We start from the raw sequence: 20,437 nt of genomic DNA on the forward strand, positions 1-20,437 counted from the left end.
TTCACTCCAACACACCACTATCCTCCTGCCCACCTCCCTGCCACAGCCACCAACCCCTCCAGCTTTGAGAAACCCAAAATCAAACATCAATTCCTGCCCTGGTCCCTGCTCCCAGGCGACTATCCCTGACCAGCTGCGTGGGCAGAGCCCCGCCAGGGCTGGAGCAGCTCCCAGCAGGCAACCGCACTGTGTCCGAGGATTTGCTGGCTGCATCCTATCCTACCCCTTGTTTTCCCAGCTCCTCCAGCTGAGCCACACAGCCACTGTGCAGAAGTCCTGGGGCCTCACCCCATGTCCTCCTTCCTGGGAAAGGAGCAGATCCTCCTCTGTGGTTGATGGATGCACCACCATGTCCTCCTCCATGCCTCCCCCTCCTCCCTATGCACACTCCCTTCCCGGCTCTCCTTTCTTTTCACATCCCGAAATCCCAGCTACAGCAATTCCCATGTCAGATCAACTACTGAATAGCAACATCTGGGGTCTCAAGGATGACCTGTGTCTCTTGAGGACAGCTGGTCTGGCTTGCTGGCATGGAGACAAAATCCCACTGAAAGCTGATGGTGTTGAACGAGAGCCTGGCTAGATTTATAACTGGAACTTGACCATATTTACAGCTGCCCTATGGAAAATTCTGTGGCACTGGTGACTCCTCCTCCCAGACCAGTGGGCTGTACAAGCAGCGTAACGTTCAGCACATTTGCCCAATGCGCAGACAACACCAGGCGCTTCAGCTGGTACCAGACCTGATCTTCCCTGCTGACAGTCAAACTGTGCAAAGCTCTGCTGGTGAGGGAGATCCTGGTGCTGCTCAGGGATCGCTCCACCGCCTCACAGCTGAAGGATTTCTGGCTTTTGTAAGGTCATGCCAGCAGCCCAGCCACAGCTGCTTTACAACTTGGAGATGTCAAAAGCAACAGCTGAGAGCCAACCTCACCTTTGTTTCTTTGGCAAAACCTCAATTCTCTTCACTCTTTGAGCCTGGATTGCCATGTGATGGGCGTGGGTTTCCCTGGCAGGGAACACAGCCTGTTTTGCAGCGCTTCTGCACACGTCCAGGAAGCCCGAGGCTCCCACAGCTGCCTGCTCCCTCTGTGCACGAGCTTTGGGAACCACAGCGGTTTCTGAATGCCCACTCGCCCCAGAGCACGGCCACCCTGCCTGGGCCACCTGCAGCATTCGTAAAGACCAAACATATAGCAGGAAACGCGTACAATAAGGAGCCCCTAGACATATATTTTTAATTTTTAAATAAAGCTCACCAGGATTATGTGCCTCACTAAAATACATGGGCAGAGAAAAGCAAAGGATTTGCGAAACATACCTTTGGAGGAGGGAGGTCTGGCAGGCTCTTCTGAGGAGGGGACAAATGCAGTCCTGAGTCTCCATTGGTCAAGGAATTTCTCTCATCCAGTGCTGCAAGCCAGAAACAATTATATCCATGACATGTGGCACTTCCCAGCAGAGCACTCGCTACGCAGAGCTGTGCAGGAACAGGGAGGTACCATTTCGGTAGGAAGCAGAGTGGCAATTACAGGCAGTGCTGCAGCATCACCATGTCATTTCAGGCCGTACACAGGAATGTGGCACTAGGAGACCCAGCAAAAGAGCTGGCCTCTAGTTTTTGGATGTGTTTTTCCATCTGGAAGGAAAACTGTGAAGCCCAGACCCATTGCTGCAACTTTAAAGGGTCTTGAGAAGTAGCATGGGCAGACATTAGACAGTATCTGGAAATCCATAGTACTTTAGTCCTTACTAGCTCTGATCCCTGCTGCTGCAAGCAGACAGATCAGTGACTGTCCTCACCTTCACTGCCCTTCCAGAAAACTGGAGCTACTACCACCCTGCTCCCAGAGCGAACTGCAAAGGTTGCCGCCCAGCTGGGCTGCACAACAGTTTAATCAAAGCCAGCCAAGAACAGTAATTTAATAGCTATTGAAGGAAGAGTTGCTCTTGAATCACCCCAGGCCAAACATGTGAAAGGGCATATGGCAGCAGAACTGCTCCAGGCGATCTGCATCTGCCTCTGGAAAGTCAGATTTTCCAAGCAGCTGAATGCAGAGTGATTCAGTAGCTGAAGGGTACATTGAAGGCTCAGAAAACTTGTGTTCAGTCCCTCTTCCCCCACCACAGAACTCCTGGGTGGCCTCAAACAAGTGCCCAAATCCCACGACCTCCAAGACAGTGCAATGCAGCAACACTCAGGACCAAGTGGGAGAGAGACACCAAATGGCTGAAAAACAAAGGACTTTGAAGGTAGTGCAGTGGGAAGTCCCCTTTCACAGAGTGTCTCTTGTCAAATACTTTGGGAGAAATGAGGCAAAGGTCTTCAGATATGGCAAGTCCAGTAAATTAAAAGGGGGCCCAAAATCTGCAGTGAGCTGACACTAACTCCCTTAGTCACCTGCTGATGCTCCAGCCACATTCCTTGGAATACCCACAGCCCACAGAAACCACCAAGACATCATGCAGTGCCCTCAGAAGACATGGGCAGGAACTTTGCTGCATATTTCTGGGCTTTAAAAATAGAAGCTGGAAACCACATTACTTTGTTCGTGTCTGGGGCTCAGAAGCCACGATGACAGTTCTGCCTTGCCAGGCTGCAGCCAGCTGCTGGCCTGACGGCACAAGAGCTCAAAACTCATCTCTTGTGAGAAATCGCTCCCTGTGACACTGGTCTCCTGGTCATCAGCACTGGCTAAATTCAGTGAGTCAGGAGGACACAGACACCCTTGGATCAACAGATACCAACTCCAAGCAGCTGTTTGCAACTCACAAGTAGGGCTGCTGAATATCTTTTAAGGTTCATAGAGAATAAAGCAGGTGTGTCTGTAACACAGACTGGTCATGGGGAGACCCACCTACCAAAATACCCCATGATTATAATGCCAGAGTCGTATCTGCAAGCTACTGTGGGAGGCTGGCCTTTTCTGTAAAGGACCAAGGAGATGGTGCTCACAGGGCAGACACCTTCCATTACCAGCAGCTGCTAAGGCCATTGCTACTTTTGGAAACACCAGAAAAAAGTTTGATATTTCCTAAAGTCCCAGTGGGCTGCTACATAAGAGGATGTGGAAGTACCCACTCCACACTCAGAGTTTTCCACACAGGGAACTTCTTAGGGGCCTTTTAGTAGAGAGAAAGACAGGCCAATGTGCATCCTCCTGTACCAGGCAGAACTTCCTATGCTCAACTTCACAGAAGAGAAGTCATTGCAGCAGCTGTCAAACCCTTCACAAGTGGTGGCCATCTGTTCTTGACTCTCCAGAAAACCTAGCAATCATCCCACTGAACCTCACTGTGCCAGGAAAATGCTCTTTGGTTTCTGTACCAGCAGTTCCTCCTCCTCCCAGCGACCTTGGAGCATGGGATGGAGACCACAGCCTCAGTCCTCACCCTGCTGGAAACTTGCCCACCTCCATGGACACGTGCCCATGTACTCCAGTTAAGGGGCAAAGCAGGATCTGATGGAGCCTTGATCTTCAGGCTTTGTGCAGGAAGAACCATCCCTTTAACCTTCATCCTGACAAGACCCCTGGGAGTTGTTAACAGGGTTTTCTGTTCTGAGGTTGCAGAGGGCAGCTATCGCTGTGCCCAGCATGTGGGGACAAGTACCCAATGCATGCTTTCTGTACAGACAGTCCTCGCAGCATGTGCTTTACATACCCCTTCTTTCTCTGGGAACATACATCAGTACCACAAATCATAGACTGTTTCCTTATTGGGGTGGGAGGGAAGAAGCATTTTTTTCCCTAGACAAGCATTAACACTTTGCAGGTGTCTTTTGATAAAGATGTCTCTCTCAAACTTGGAATTTGGAGACAATTTAGAAGAGGGAAGGAAGAAAAATCAGGCAAAAAGCCTACTAAAATTCACATCTGTACAACTTGTTTTTTGTGCTTTCTGTTCTTTGTAAAAGTGAATATCTCCTGGTATTTGGGCTAAGAGGACTGTGACGTGCACCACCAGGAGCCTTACACTGCACATCAGTCCCACCTCCTAGACCCCTGCACCTTGATCCCTCTGTGCTGACTTCCAGAAGGAGATGCCTTCAGCTCACTGAAGGGCCCCATGGACTTGCATGGTAGAGGCTTACTGTGTTTCTCAAGTAAATGACAGTGCCTTCATCACTCACTGCAGTTAATTCAATTACTATGCCATAAAAAGGCATCTCAAAAGCAACATACTGTTCAGTTTAATCCTTACCAATGGATTGGAAGTAGATACAGTAAGCAGTGAATTACGGTTTTTGCAGAAATGGCATATTTTTAAGGTTTGGAGAGGGGAACTTTTAGAGCTGTTGTATTATCACTTTAGAAAGCATTTCACCCTGCACTGCTAGAGCATGCTTGAGCACAGCTACAGTGATGAAGAAACCCTGCAAGGCACGAGGGGTCCCACTGACCTTATCCACAAAAGTGTGGTAACCACATCCCACCAAAGGATTTCAGTGAAACAAAGTGCACAGAGCAGCAGTGGATAAAAGGGGTAAAGGGAATTGCACAATCACTGGGGGATCCATATCACGCCCCCTAGCACCAGTGGTTACTATGGCCCCTCCATCTGCTCAATCAGAACCTGCAGGTCCCACTTCTGACCAGGCAGGCACAGACCTCTCCACACAGTTACAGAAGCAGGATCAGGGCTGTACACCCAGCTGCAGCTATGGCTAAGATCCCATACATGTGTCTCACTGACTTCAGCATTTCCAAATAATTGAGAAGTTTTACTTGGAATAGGGAGGTTGTTGAAAACAGAGGAAGAGAGAAGCGCCAGGTCCCATAGGGAGCGATTGACTGGGTAGGCTCATGGCCTTGGTAGGAAAAAGTCTGAAATAAAAGAACCAATTCTAAAAATAAGATGCCTGAAATTTGCTGCCGTATTTCAGCAGGGTGGATCAGCACAAGTCTGCTTTATCTACCCAAATGAGAATTTATATAAAGAGAGGTTTCTGTTGCTGCTTAGCTGCCGGGAGCTACCGGGAGCCTGTGCAATCCTCTTATGGAGCATTACAGCATCACCCAGAGGGCCCCATCTGGAGATCACACTGGGGCTGCATGTGTAATCTGGGAGGACATCCTGTCTTCAGGGGTATTTGAAGTTAACCTAAATTCAGCTGCAGGTAGTTTAAAAAAAAAAAAAACAAAACAAAAATAAAACAAACAAAAGACCCACCACAAAACAATAAAACCAAAACCAACAACTCTGGAAACGGAGCCATCCCAACTATTGCAGGACCAGCTCATCAACAGCAGGCTGCACCAACGCATCCTCTTGTCTCATCTATTTGGACTGGAGACTGTGAGGTAGGGTCAGCCTCTGACTACATGTGCATTAAGGAGATGCACGTCAGTAATAATCTCATTCCACACAATTATCAAAAACAGCCTTTGTGATTAACTTCAAAGAGCAAGAACATTTTTAGAGAACTACATTCTTTCCCATGTTACAAATTCAAAATCTGGGAGATCTAAATTAGAAATATTTTATCTAGGTTTATTTTCTTGGCTTGCACACCGTAGAACTCTTGCATCCCCCAGGAGATGAAGGTGCTCTGCCTGTGCAGATGGTGAGGGTGCAGGCTGCGCCTGGGAACTCACTTTGCGAGGCTGTGGCAACGCAGACTCTCTGGGCTAGTACAGAGCAACACACTAAAGACGACACATACTTTCAAGGTCTCAAAGAGGTGAAGTGACATGTTTCGTGGCCAAAGGAAATATGAGAGCTTCCTTAAATATTTCAGGCACTGGAGCTGCAAGCCTTAGAAGGCAACGTTTTTATCCCAAAATAACACCCTCTGAAGTGCTACTTCCAGGAATAACCTCACAGTGCTGGCAAGGACCATGATTTCCAAAGAAATGTAATGAAAATGGCAGTCCTTCCACACCATCAACTGCCTTGTCCCTCAGGGCTGCCAGAGGAGCCTCCACCAGTCCCAGGTAAAGCACAGCTCTAACCACATGTGCCTTTGTTGCCCTGTTAGATTTGAGACAACCATTAGTCTTTAGCTCCCTACCTTTGTCTTCTTTCTCTTGGTCACCCTGCTGTTTATGGATGGTCACTTTGTTCATATAAATATATTCCTCATCGCCACCTGCAACCAAAGGGAAAAGTGAACTCTTCACCCACCTGCTGCTCTCGTATTGCTAGGTTTTTCCACAAAGACAGATGTAAAAAGTGTCTCTGCTGCGTACATTTTAGGACAGCATATGTGCACAAAAACCCAAAAACAAAACCAAAACAAAACCCAAGCAATAATAAAATGCAGAAAAATTAAATGCTTTATAGTCAGGAAATTCCATAAGTTAAAGTTTCTACTTAAACATTAACTTGACCAAACAGTACATCCTGTGTATCTTACGAAGTGGATTAAATAAACTTAAGGTTTAATAAGGAAAACAGAAAGTATCAGGAATCTTGGGAATCCTTGCTTGTAAATCTAGACACATAGCTATAGTAATTTTACATAAACAATTAGAGGTCACTGCAAAAATAATCTCCATTTCATTTCCCCTTCTAATTTTCATGTCTCCCCTTCCCACCAGCCTCCAAGAAAATATTGCTTCAAGACCCTGTAGCAGTCCCCACGAGAGCCTACCACCCCATCCTTGGTTTTCCTTGCCCATACCACTGGACTTGGTGTAGACCCGCAGAAGGTCGGAGAGGAAGCTTTTCTTCACAATGGCAGTGCTGCTCAAGTTCTCCTTGTCCAGTATCCTCAGAAAATCTTCAAGTTCTGTAAGCAGCTGCTCGAGAGCTACGACAGCAACAGAGACAACTGTTGGCAAAGCAGTTGGGTGGCATTTCAAAAGAGGACATACATTAATTCTGAATTTTCCAAGATCCTCTGCATTTTTCTGCCCAGCAATAACTCATATTCAGTTTTCCAGCTTGAACCCTCTTTCTAGTTTTGAAAAGAAACTGGGTCCCAAAATCAAAAAGGCTCCAACTTTCCCTAGTCTGTTCATATACCAGTAAAATCCTATGTAAATGTCTATTCTTCCTACAGGACTTTTGCTCAAGGGGGTAAAAGCCTGGAGGGATTTTCAGCATTAGGGCTGAGATCACACAAAAGCAGCCAGCAAGATCTTGACACCTGAATCTTGAGTCCTGGCAAACATAATTCAAACCTCATCTGAATTTGGATCTACCAAACACTCTGCTTTCTAGTTCCTCTCTCCAAGCCTCCTTATTTCCTCTACCTGTAATGATTTGAAAACATTTATGTATGTCCCCCCAAAAAAAATTTAAAAAAGCATATACATAATTCAGTAACTTCTCAAGCCATCTTGCTTGAGTAGTGACCACAGAGATCACTGTACCACACGGAGCCGAACACCCAAGACTGAAAGACCGAGCAGCATCTCAGAGCCCCTCAGGAAGACCGGCCATACCAAAGACGTGCCTGCATACCCGCCACACGCAACCCAGACACACCGCTCCCCAGCACTGACGTCTCAGCCAGGCTAATAGGTTTGTTTTCCTTCTGAGGAGGTGCTACTTGGCTCTGCCACCGACCAATCACTTCTCTGACAGGGCTCACGCTGAAGCAACAGGATTTTAATTGCTTGCTTTTGTTCCTGCCGACGTTTATCGTGGGCTAATTAGCGGCAGTGGCAGGAGCCCGTTCCAGGGAGGAAATACCAGAGTGTTATGTGGAGAGAGGAAGTGCCACACAAGAATGACAGCATGTGGGAAAAGCACAGAAAACACAGCCAGGCCATTCCTCCCCCACTACCCCACCCCGTTACTACCCAATGCTAAGGAGCTGCCAGGAAGACTGGCAGCGAAGCTCGGGTTTGCCACCGCCAGGCTGCAAACCAGGTTGTGGCTGCTCAACATACCACCAAGGAACACGTCGCATGGGTAATTTAACTGGGGCAATGCTCCATTCATTACTGACAGCATTTCCACACTGTGTGTTCCCATGGTGCCCCTGTGAGTCAGGGTACACACCAATGAACTAGGAGAGTGTTAATATTTTGGCTCCATAGGGCAAAACATCTGAAGCATACATAGTTTAAGTGCTACAGCCTCCAAGGTCACAAAGAAACATTTGCGTAAGACCAGGAGAGAACCATCACCTTCTTACTCCCCCATCTTTAGCCACCAGGCAACCCTTCTTCAGGTGAATACATGTTAGAATATTGATAAATAAATCATAAATTACACTGTAAAGGTTTATGTTGCCAGCCATTAATTGAAAAACATGTTACTGCTCTCAAACTGTATTAACCTTCACTAGCTTAACTGTAACACAGTTTAGTGACTCCCGATCAATCAATAATTGCTCCACAGGAGACTACCAATTGGTAGTTCTTCATACTTGATTTTATACCCCCTACTCCAAATTAATTATCTTCTCATCTGATTTAGGACCAGCAGGGAGTAGAAAATGCCTGTATCATGCTGTGTTAACTTGAATGTTTCTGCTAGCTGCTGTTTTGCCCAGCTATAAGCCACTGCCATCCAGAGAAAGCAAGAATACCTCCAAGAAACAACAGCATTTTTCATAAACTGTAAGGCAATAGGTAGTATGTGGTATCAACAATATTAGATGTCACTGATATCATTAAACAAGGAACTGTGAGCATTTGGTGTCACACTCACTTATAATCATCATCATCTCAAGCTACAAGGACCCTGCTTCTTCTAAGTTTAAGGCAACTCCACTGGGATAAATCACAGACTTGCTCTACTCGCTTGTCTGCGTCAGTGGCCCACTTCAGAAAATTTAAATTGAGGTCAGTTCCTTCTGGTCAGGCCTAAATATACATTATCCTTGGTTTGTTGTAGTGGATAGGATAGTTATGTGTTGAGGATGGTATCAGAAGAAACACAGCACAAAAAAAATACCTAATTTGAAGTTTCAGAAGCCGGTCAGCTCCCAACAGCTGCCCACATGGAAGTCATGATACCATGTTTGCAGAGGAGGGGGTATAATTCCCACTCCCTCCTCCACCCCCATGACTGCAGAAAATGGCTTTATTCTTCTCCCAGGCATGGCACAGCTAGCACATGCACAGGGCCGAGCTCTTATGAATAGCACAGCCCATACAGTAGGTTACATTTTCCAGCCCACCAAAGCTGAATTCAAGCTTCTAGTGACTCAAAGCAACTCATTTAGGACGTAATCCTGGGGCCACAGAGGTCACTGGAAAGATTCTGTCAGACTTCAATGGGTTCAGACTTCAGGGACTCAAGAGAGATTCATTTTGCTCTTCTTCAGCAAGAAGCAGCATATAAACCATCTGCTTCTACACAAGTATCTCCTTGATCTCAGCTGGACATTCCTAATCCAAGCCTGATACCTGCAAAAATAAACTGCCATTGAGATGAGTGTGACCATTCATTCTCTCATATCAGAAGGAGAACAAGCTAATACTTACCAGAGTGAGGAATGTGAGAAGTAAGAAGAATTAATGTGAAGGGGTCTATAAGATCCTCTGTGCAAGCAAGAATCGCAGCATGTCCCAGCAGGTGAATAGGACTAAAAACAGCTGAGAGCCCATGTACGTCAAACCATCTCAGGATTTTGAATGCTGGGAACCACTGCTTGACCTCACCTAAAGACCTATCATGCTGTGGTGATGATGTATTGGCCACGCTCATGGCAAAGCCAGGTTGGTGGTTATCCAAAGCAGCATGAAACACTTGGCTCTCCCCCCAAGCTGCATTGTTTTGCTCTCCTTATCTTTGCTGTTTAGAAATGAGAACATGTAAAGACATGATTTCTGTAGCTAGGCTTGCTCTACAGGGCAGTAGTTACAGGTGCAAGGAACTCGTTCACAAAATCAAATGGCTGTGAGCAGCAGGATGAGAGATCAGAAGTAGACAGAAGCTCAAGTCACAGGGCACTGCAATTCTCACGAGATGCTTTTGACAAACCTCCTTCCACAGCTATGTTACTCTTACCAACTCTTGTAGCACTTCTTCACGAACCCCCAGTTACAATGCAGTTCAAGCACCATCTCAATTAAATACTTCCATAGCACTTAGAAAAATTCAGCCTACTTCATGGAAAACAGGAAGTGACCTCTGAAGATAAGATTGGCCCAGAATTAAGATTTAGCCAATGTCACTGAGAATACCTCTACTGAATCCAGTCCTCCCAAGCCCCAGGATATGACCTACTCCACCTCCTCACAGAGGATGGCCACACATATGGGGTACCATTAAGTCATACAGCACAGATCAGATCACACTGCTCTTGTCCACAGCCCCAGTTATCAGTCACTGGGTAAAGCCATAAGGATTTTGCAACACGTGATGGAGAGTGGTACAAGCTCATCATAGCCAATAGAAACTTGGTTGATTTACATCTGCATTGGGTGGATGATCATCAGTGAAAGGACCAAACTTTAAAGTGTGTAGCAATACCACTTGTTTACTGATGTAATAAGGACTTACAGGGGATTACAACCAGAACTACCAGCAATTCTTGCACGCACTGAAGTGGAGGATGAGAGATGTTCTCCCTCCTTTTACTCCAGGACAATGCAACCCTTTTTACAGAAACTCCTGGGCAGCCCTCTGACCAGAGCAGACCTTCTCTGTTCAAAGGTTGCAACTTTGGTTGCAGCAATAAGCAAAGCATTGCGTGAAACACGACTGAACTGTTTTAATGGCAATTCAGTGGCAGTAGCACAGCACTGAAAAGAGCTTCTTTTGGCAGGAGTCTATGGCCTTTCTTTGCAGACAAAGTCTCTTGCAGTGCAGCAGTGTCTATCTTAGTTCATGTGAAGCTAGAGCCAAAAATGCAGCAGCTTGCAAAGCCCCCATTGAGGAGGCACATTCCTTGCAAAAGGGCTGCCAATTTTGCTTGACACCAAGGTCACTGAAAGGTAAATGACCATTAAACAAGATTATAAAAGCCGCTCCTACCAATAACCACTGATCTTTGTCATTTTGCTACAATAACAACCTATGTCTAACATCTAATTACTTCATGTCTTGGCCTTATGAGGAAATGGAAAGACAGGCTCAGAATGAACTTTCATTCAAGTGTTTTAGTAACCACTGGGCAGGATTATATTAGACCATTTAATCTAAATTCAATTATTTATTTTATCAAGGTAGAGAGGCCCCAGCCACTGGTCAAAGAACTGTAATAAGATACATACTAAAAGACAAACTCTTTCCTCTACTGAGATGAGAGGTGAAAGATAAGGAGTATCATTTGCTAACAGAAAACTAAGACATAGAGAGATTAAGCGATTTGTCGAAGGATACAGACGCCTTCTCCAGCAGATCAGGAATACAACCTAATTTTCCCATGTCCCAGCGTGCAGCTCTCACTCCCAAACCACACTTCCTTGGATCCCAAAATGCTGGGAGATTTCCCACCCTCCTACCAAAAGCGGGAGCTGGGTTTGGTACTTTTCGCTTCACCCCTGCTACAAGGGGCTGGGCTAAGCTGCTGGCCAACAGCACAGATTCAGGCACCTGCAAGCTTTGTGCTTCAAAAGCCTTGGGAAGTTAAACTGATGACAGCACTCTGATTCATGCAAGTGTCAGAGGCCACAGGAGCAGAGGGGTTCCCAAGGGGCACCTCAACAACCCTGCACACCCCCAGCCTCCCTGCAGAGCCTCCTCCATGCAGGGCATCCCACGGCAGCCTTTGGCCCCTGTTTCCCACTGATCAGCCCTGGCTGGCAGCACTGGGATTCCCCAGGGGCTGCTTTAGCAGAAAGCAGTTCCTTTCTTGCCCTGGTTGGTTTTTTTCCTTTGCTGCGTAAAATCAATAGGGCAGCTGACGACTGTGTAGAAAGGACAGGCGGGTACAGAGACAGCGTTCAGGCCACTGAATAGTGAGCGCTGCCAGCAGAGCAGGATGACCCAGCCCAGGCCTCCTCAGCTCATTTGAGGTCTTACAGTAACAGTTGGCCTTTGCAAGAGGGAAAAGCTGCCCACTATGACAGCTAGAGAAGGACATTTCCCCCACATGTGAGGAAAGGCAGGTGTGTGGACGGTGACAGCTGTAACAGCTGGATGACCCCCATCATGAAGCTGCTTTCCAAAACAGCAAAGCATATCCTTCCTCAGGCAAACTGACCCTCCTCATCTTGCTGGCTCAGGGCTTGCAGAGCAGCAGTGAAGAAAAGGGTACAGAAACACGTTGGCCCTTCTGCAGCAGTTACAGCTCCTCTGCCCTGCTCTGGATGCCACTGGCTTCAGGGAAGCAGGTAATAAAGCAAGGAAGGACACATGGTGAACAGCTCACCAAATACAGTGCCAAGAATAACTGACAGCTCTGATGAACCCCAGAAAGCTGCTCCTCTGAAATGCATCCCCACCACACTGAAACCTCACCAGCATTCACCCAGAGCAACGAGCAGGAAAAAAGCAGACAAGCGTGGACCAAAGTGCACCAGCTTGGTTTTGATCATCAGAAACCAGGCTTTACTTCTCACACTTGCACCTGCAATGACTGGCCAGCCTTCCTTCTTCTAGCTTTTCATGGGAAAAGAATAAAAACCCAACCCAATGTTGGCCAGTTGAAACTCCTCCATTTTTTTGACAGAAGAGTTTCATAAATATTTGTAGAAAAAACCTCCCCACAGCAAAATGAGTAGCACTGTGTTTGTCAAAGGGGACAAAATAAAAAGACAAACCACCAAGCTTTTAGTAAACAGTGAACTTCCTCATTATTTCACTGCTAGATTAAACAAAATAAAAGGTAAAATTCACAAAACCAAGGCAAGCTAAAACTCCTCAGAATAAGAAAATAGTAAAACTGGAGAACTCCTATTGCAGTTTCCCGACTAAGCCAGACAAGTGTCAGACAATTATGACCACTGCCACAAAAGCTGTCTGACTTTCAGCTATGAGGGCGCACAAGGAAGAAAGAAAGAAAAAAAATCCAGACTGCTTCTATTGATGTACCTAAAATCCAGTACTGCCTGGCTTCACACTCGTGTTGGGAGCATTAGGCTCGTCTTTGTTGCAAAGTATGAATCATGGAAGGAGAGAGGCAAACAATGTCTCGTTGGTTGTGGGCTGTGAACTGCGCAGATGAACCCAAGCAGCTCTGCGTGGGCTGCTCTGGAAGTTCGAACAAGACTCACATTGAGAAGCGGCAGCTCTAACCTAGGAACTCTGAACTTTAACCAAACAGCAGCAGAAAATGCACACAAAGCTTTTTTTCAGTTAGCTGAGCAAACAGACTTCTCTTCCCTCCGCTGAAAGGAGGGAAACAGCATCCAAGAAAAATTAAGAAATAATAGAAGGAAGACAGAAGAGAAGCAAAACATGAAAATTACTGTGTCTTAAGGAGTTTTTACTGAGCAGCCTTGTATTTTAGTGCCATATTGCTTTATTATATTATGACACTTTTCTTTGCAAAGGGTATCAGTCTGTCCATGACAGTGCAACCGGCGAGTCACTGGAGGTCTCACACCGGCAGACGTATTTGTTGGATGACATCTGAAAGAAGCCGGCATCTCTTCCCTTTGTAGCATGCCATATTAGCAGAGTGCCCACCAAACTCAGAAGATCCTCAAAGCTTTACTAGGCTACGGACTGCAGGTCTGTGCTCAGGTGCTTAGCGATGGACATAGCATCAGGAAATGGGGACATAGCACAACGTGTCATGGAAAACTGTACTGGGACCTGGGGTTGTTTGGACCGTAACCCTGAGAAGCGCAGCATCCTCAGCATGCAGGGGACCAGGTCATACATCACTTGTACAACACGGTAACTCCTTATGGGGCAGAACTGAGCTAGGAAAACATCAGGGAAACAACTAAAGAAACATTAGCACAGTAGCCAAAATGGTAAGTAAGGATCAAGTCAAATCAAGATAACTGTCAACTAGAAAAATTTGGACCAAGTCAGGCTTTTAAAGAGGGTCCTCTTTCTAAGGTAAATATCCCCAAGAGAAGGCCCTAGAAGGCACCCTTCCTATCAGGGACAAAACCAACCCAGTCAGCTCTTACAAAGCAGAAATGATGCTTGCTGCCAAGCCCCAGAGTTGAATCCTACAGTGGCGTGACAGAGAAACGCCGTTTCCTCTGAAGTTGCCATCATTGATTCCCTTCTCCCTCTATAGTCCTTTCTGCTGTTTTTTCCCTTATTCCCTCAGTTTTCTGCTAAGATTGGGGCTTTTTTCAGTCTTGTGAAGTTTTGCTCTCCTTTCTGTCCCCTGATCCTTGGAAGACTCCATGTGGCTGACTTCACTGCAGGGGTTGGTGACAACCTGACCTGCAACTTAAAGGACATCCGTTGTTTGTTATCTAATGTAATGCATAGCTATATCCAGGAAGGGGCTACTAAGAGACATCTAATCAAATAGAACAGCTATTTTCAAGAAAAAAAAAACCTATACAAACATGCAAAAAACCCCTCAGCTACGTGACACAATCTCATGGGGTTCTACCACTCGAATCCAGCACGAGGAGGGATTCTGCAGCCACTCTCTTAGCCCAGTCTTGTTCTCCTCTGCCTTAGTGCAGTCTTTGCTTCATGAAGGTGGCAACACATGCTTCTGCATCTCAGCTCAGGTCTTTGACAAGTCTCCTGGAGCCAAGTCTCCTTGGTTAGAAAGCATGATTGTAGTGAAAATACTCTGGCAGACTTTGCATTGTCCTTGTTCATCACTCTGCATGGCTGCATCTAGAGGAAAGCACATTTCCATCCCTCTCTGCATTACAGAATAGCAGTCACACAGCTCTCCTAATGCCTGCCAGAGCCTGTGGCCACAGGAGCCCTCTGTCCTGTGGAAAAAGGAAGCCTGGGACACCACATTCCCAAAACAGTGACTGAGAAACTGCAAGGTCCTAACGAGATTAACTATCACAGTGATGGTGAACAACAGCCCTGGAACAACACCCCACAGTTTGTACCACTTCTATACAAATAAAGGAGGTTAACTGCCAAAAATATTTGGAGATAGATTTCTTTCTCGCAGGCAAGACATAAATTAAAGGAAGCTGCCAGATACAGAGGGTTGTGCTGTTTTTTTAAGAGGCCATGCGCACACACACACACACGCACACACCCTCTGAAGGCCTCATATCAAAGCATTTTCCCACCATTCTCTGTTGATTTAATGGCATCATTTCTCCAATGAACAATAGAAACAGAAGGGGAAAGCAATTATGTTTGAGAAAGCAAACCTAAGAGCTCTGGGGTCAGACAGACAGACACTCAGCCCTGGAGTTCCCAGTGTTTTCCTTGCTTTTTCCTCCGCATCAGGAGCTCTTCCAGCCACGCTGGCCACAACAGCCAGGGCTGGGCCTCTGTTCCTACAGCTGAAAAGCAGAATGACTATACAAGGCTATTACACTAGTGCAGGGGAAAAACAGGTTTTAAAAGTATCCTGAAGTATATCAGAGTAGGCTGGCAGAGCCTGCAGCAACTTCATTGTTCATCACTAGGCTTCTTTCTTAATAATCCTGCTGAATCCCTTGTCCAAACAATGCATGCAGTCCTTAGCCATCCTCTTCAGGGCAACCTGGGAACCCAAATACCGGAGGGGAGCATGCAGTGAGCCACTGAGCAGTGCTGATGCAGCAATATGCAAACCAACGGTTTTCTCTGGAATCCCAGTGTATAATCAGTCATCAGCAGACAAATTTGCTGAGGAAAACAACAGGAAAAAACCCCAAACAAACCACCAGAAAGCCCCACCACCACAAAAAAACCCCACCAAAACCCAAACCAAACAACTCCTCCCCACCCCCCCAATCTACAGATATCAGGGAGGACCATAGCTTGCCCCCTTCCTAACAACTGGATTCAAAACAAACTAACATTTAATAAACTTCAGTGCAGGACTAAGAGGTGTGAAAGAAGGCTTAGGAGTGACTACACAGTACCTCAGAGGCCAAGTTACAAACCCTGACCTGCCATGAGTCACCAGTGCTCAGTGACTATCTCCCAGCAGGGCTACAACATCTGCCACAAGCCTGGGGAGGGCACAGATGCCAGAAGGTGACTTGAGGACAAGACTGGATGTCCCTGCTCTTACATTCAAGAAACGCCATCTTTATTCCCCTCCCACATCTCCAGACATGACATTTCACTGAAGTCAGGGTGGAAGAGCAGCCTCCCAGGAGCAGGCTGCTCCCCTGCTTGCTATGGATTACCAAAGCAGCTGGGCACCACATGAGCTGTTTTGAGACACATGCACCCTGTGGCGGAACACCAATGTTGTCCTAACACTGCAGAACGCTCCAGAGAAACAGAAACTCTGCCCTGCTTCACACCTGAAACAACGCTTTTGTCGCTCAACAGGTTTTCAAATGCAGTTCAAGTTTCTAGTACCATTTGGCATCTGTGTTATTAATCTAAGTTGCCCAAGAAATATGTTTTCTTAGTAGAGCCTCTCTGTCCGATAGGCAAAAAAAAATGTTGGCTGTGTTGAGGAAAACAAATGTCACTCACAGGGAAGAGCTTCAGAAGAGAGACTCTTCCCAAGCCACCCAGTTTATGCCACACCTGCATGCACATTACTCTTCCAATGCAGGTCCCATTCACTATGTGAAAGAAACATGTCCTGCTAACACACAGGTGACAATACTTTGAGGAAAAATGGTGATACAACACTTCTCATAGGCCAGGAGTGTACTGGGATAAGTGACACATAATATGCAAACCAGTACAGAACCAGTGAAAACAAAGGCTGAGCATGCCAGTGCCATGGATACTGCTAAAGCTGCACACCACGGCACAAGGAGGAACAGTACGAGCTCCCGTTTACCTCCCTATGGGTTCAGGCCCCACATGGTGTGATGGTCAGACTCATGGATCAGGGACCAGAGAAGCCACAGACATTTACCTCCTGAAATAAGCCACTTATGCAGTGACCTATCTAACTGACAGCTCTTGCTTTGACTCATGGTGATGGACCTGTCCCACTGCCCACAGCTGCTTTGCTGCATAGGGGAATCTCTTACAAGGTGTGGGAGAGGCAACCACCAAAGGAGCTGCCAGGACTAAGAAATAAGCCTTGTTTTTCCATTAGGGTCACAGAAAAAGCCACCACCTGCACCCTGGGCTTAAGCCTCACCACGGAGTAGCAGCAAGTCAAACTCAGAGATGCACAGGTGGGAAAGCAAAGGCTCAGGACCGGAAAACCATATTGCACCTCTGCCTTCTTCCCCAGCAGGGCCCCGCAGGAGCCCAGGGGGGCTGAGGCAGTGGAAATCCAGGACAAAGACTGGCGATTCTTTTTTTCCATGTGAATTGGAAAACTTCTCCTTTTCTATCCTGACTGTGAGGCATGGGAAATGAAAGACAGCTCTTAAACCAGCAAAACAACCATTTACCGGATAAAAAAGATTTTCTTACTTTGTCTGTCTTGCACTTTGTTTACATGAACGAGAGCCAGTTATCCAGACTGGGAACAATACTCTGAATTAAATCTCTGAATCCCATTACATAAATATGCCAAAGGTATCACTAATCCTATCACAGATTTAAGAGTTAGATCATTATTTTCGTTTACCATTGCAGCAGAAAATCTGTGACAAGAAACTGCTGATGAATGAGTTCAAGCCCTTCCAGCAAATTCAGCTTCCTTGGAGCTTTTCTAAACTCATGTTTGACTCTTTCATCTCCCTTTTAACAGACTTTGGAGGCATCCTTGTAGCTTGGCTATAATTTACCCAGCAAGGCATTTTTTTCCTCAGTATTACGTGCTAATAAACCCTTATGTCATTCTCAGTGACTGACGATCCCTTCCCACCTGGGTTATTTGGGAGGGGGCTGGCACGCCCAAGGGAGCAGCATGAGCAGGCAGCAGTGGTTTGGGATGAGCAGCTCCTGCCCAGCTCCCTGCAGCCAGGGCAGGCCATGCTGCCCTTGGTCAAAGCCACATTGCCGTTTTCCATCCAAAAAATTACCATAATATAGGTAAGTGTTAGCACTAATAAATTAATAGCTTTTAATGAAAGTCATAAGTTGAAGGAACTCTCTATTTACTTACTGCTAAGTACAGCCTGGCTAGCCCACTGCTCTGCCTCCAGCACTGGAAGCAATTCAATCGAGGACATGATTAGCATCTTGCAGGCAGGAACTGCCCTCGAGACAGTTTTCTAGTACTCACAGGCATAAAGAGACACACATCCTCACAACTGCTGTCTAGCTGTTAGGGAACTGCCAGCCGCAGCCAAGCCGCAAACCTTCCCGTTTTGCAGAGAAGGTACTGAAAGCCACCAGCCGTTCAACTTGCCAACAGTCCAGAGAAAAAGAGGAAGAAGAGGCATTGGTTTGCCTGCCTGTTTAGGGAGCAGGACATCTTGGATATTGCTTAGGGAGGGATCGTAGCCTGTCACTGCAAACATCTACTCAACCTTTCAACTTTCCTTCCACCAATTCTGCACTTAAGCTCCAGCCCTAAAGGCTAAGCTGAGGCATCCAGGGAGCACAGAGCCACAGAGCCTTTCAATATTCTTGGGTTAGGAAAAACATGAGGATTGTTTCTGTTGTGGTTTGTTGTGATTTCATTTGTTTTATTATCATCTGCTTGCCCGGGCTTTCTAAGAAGCAGACAGGCAGGTGAAGGAAAGAAATGACTAGAAAATGAGTCCCCATTTTTAGAGGTAGGCATACTTTGTTACAGAATTAACCAAAACACGTGATTTTACTAATAAAGTAAAAATTATTTGTTCCACTCCTTTGTTTCAGGAGCAAAAAAAAAAAAAGGAGGGGGCAGGACGAGGCTGGATCCCCAAAGACAGGGCAGTTGCCCTCTCGCCTTTACCTCCAAGGTGGGGAAGTAGACTCAAATCCCTCCCCTGAGTGAAAGGATTTGTGAATTAGTCTTCTCTGTAGGCTGCTCCATCCACTTATGTCACTACAGAGGGGAAGGAGCATAGGCTTTCCTACCCAGAGAGTCCTACCTCAAACAGCAACTAGGATGTAAGCCCAGCGTATCTCTTCTTGGTCCATTGAAAAGCTTCTACTTATCATTGTGCCTAGTCCTTCATCGCTTCATGTTGGTTAAAAAGAAAAACAAATATAAGCTTTTGTTTGCCCCCAAAATAAGATTCCTGTCCAGTAGTCACCCCAGGGCAGTCATTTCTTTCACACTAGTGCTGATGGGACTTTGCCGCCTACCCACAGTTGCTGCTTCCTGACACTTGCCTACATGAAAAACTACGAGAGGGGGAATGTTTGCCCTGGTAGCCAGACAGAAAGAGCAGGGAGCAGTGATTAGCTGCACCTCCGCCTTCAGCAGGGACATCTGTTACAGCCTCCTGGGTAAGCTGCTGAACAGGTCACACACTGCACAAAATGCAAACCAAAAGCCACAGGCACAAAAGCTGCCAAGATCTTGAGGGCTCCTCAAGCTGTCAAACTCTACAGTTCCTCCAGAGCTCCACAGAAGTGTACAATCTGAATTTCCTCTCTATTTCGAGTAACATCTGTCTGAAATTTCCAGACGGGACATGCTAACTCATGCTTCTACAAATTCCCCCTCTTGGGGGGCAAATAAAGGGCAGGAAACAGTTTCAGAGACATAGAAGAGAAACTGGATCTATAGGAATCTCTGAGCAACAAAATAGTACATCGCACTTTCCCACCCATGGTTATCCATCCTCACCCCAAAAGCTTTGGAGGCAACACTCCGGCATGTTTTACCTACATCTTCAGTAAGCCTGTCTCAAGGTGTCATCTCAAAAGGGGCATGGAGGATAAGTGTTGTATGTTGGTATAAAGCAGCAGCACACAACATGGCACCAGTCAAAGACCACGCTCAGATCCTGGAAATAGCATCTTGGGACCACACAGCACTCACAAGCTCTGCCTCTCTGCTAACTTACATATCTCTGGGCCAAACTGCAGACTCACCTTTTGCAACGCTTGATAAATTGGTCCTGCAAACCTGTTAAACGCTACTGTGCAGTTACACACTTCAGAGATTTTTCAGAAGTGCACTTTCTTCAATATTCACCCTTCATCACTGTGCATCACCCGCCTTGTAGGTCAAAGCACAAAACTTCAGCGATGAGGCTGATACCCTAAGCTTCAGCAAAGATACACCCCAGCACTGACTGATGCTCAGTCTCCAGCTTCACTGCGACGTGTTTTTCTCTTAAGATACCTCACTGCACCTAGATCTCTGCGTCCCACCTCAGCCATCTCACTTTTCAAATTTTCTGTCCTATTTTAGGCAGCTGCAGGAACTTGCTCTCCTGGCTGACAGAAGGCACGCTACCTTTCTCACATGAGTCAGCAGCCAGCAATAGGAGAGCCTTTCTTTGTAACTGAAAAGAAATGAAGTGATTTTGAAGCCGGGGAGTATTTTGGACTAGTTAGCTGACTGACAGCAGGAGCACTTCAGAAAAGGCTGCATTATGAGAAGCAAACTTCAAAAGGAGAAGTGACAAGGCCAGAGTGTTTGTGGTGCCTGAGGAAGTCATTAGAATTTAAAAGAGACACAGATTGGGCAAGTACACTAGCTTAAGAAAGATTAACTGCTGCCAAAAAAGTT

The 20,437-nt window shown here is 46.4% G+C and overlaps 1 protein-coding gene across 7 annotated transcripts in view; it reads right to left on the reverse strand.

The window, feature by feature from the left end:
- Positions 1 to 20,437, reverse strand: part of AFAP1L2 (actin filament associated protein 1 like 2) — a 72,350-nt gene that overhangs the window by 21,746 nt on the left and 30,167 nt on the right. For 4 of the 7 annotated variants that reach the window (XM_075108021.1, XM_075108020.1, XM_075108024.1 and 1 more), the window contains exons 2-4: positions 6,626 to 6,754; positions 6,014 to 6,091; positions 1,322 to 1,413 (exon numbers count right to left, since the gene is read on the reverse strand). In XM_075108021.1, the coding sequence (XP_074964122.1) occupies positions 1,322 to 1,413; positions 6,014 to 6,091; positions 6,626 to 6,754 (299 nt within the window). Of the gene's footprint in view, positions 1 to 1,321; positions 1,414 to 6,013; positions 6,092 to 6,595; positions 6,755 to 7,410; positions 7,433 to 20,437 lie in introns of those variants that run through there. The other 3 variants (XM_075108019.1, XM_075108018.1, XM_075108023.1) reach the window with 2 other exon arrangements.

The sequence above is a fragment of the Phalacrocorax aristotelis genome, chromosome 12 (genome assembly GCF_949628215.1).
Source record: "Phalacrocorax aristotelis chromosome 12, bGulAri2.1, whole genome shotgun sequence".
Lineage (NCBI taxonomy): Eukaryota > Metazoa > Chordata > Aves > Suliformes > Phalacrocoracidae > Phalacrocorax > Phalacrocorax aristotelis.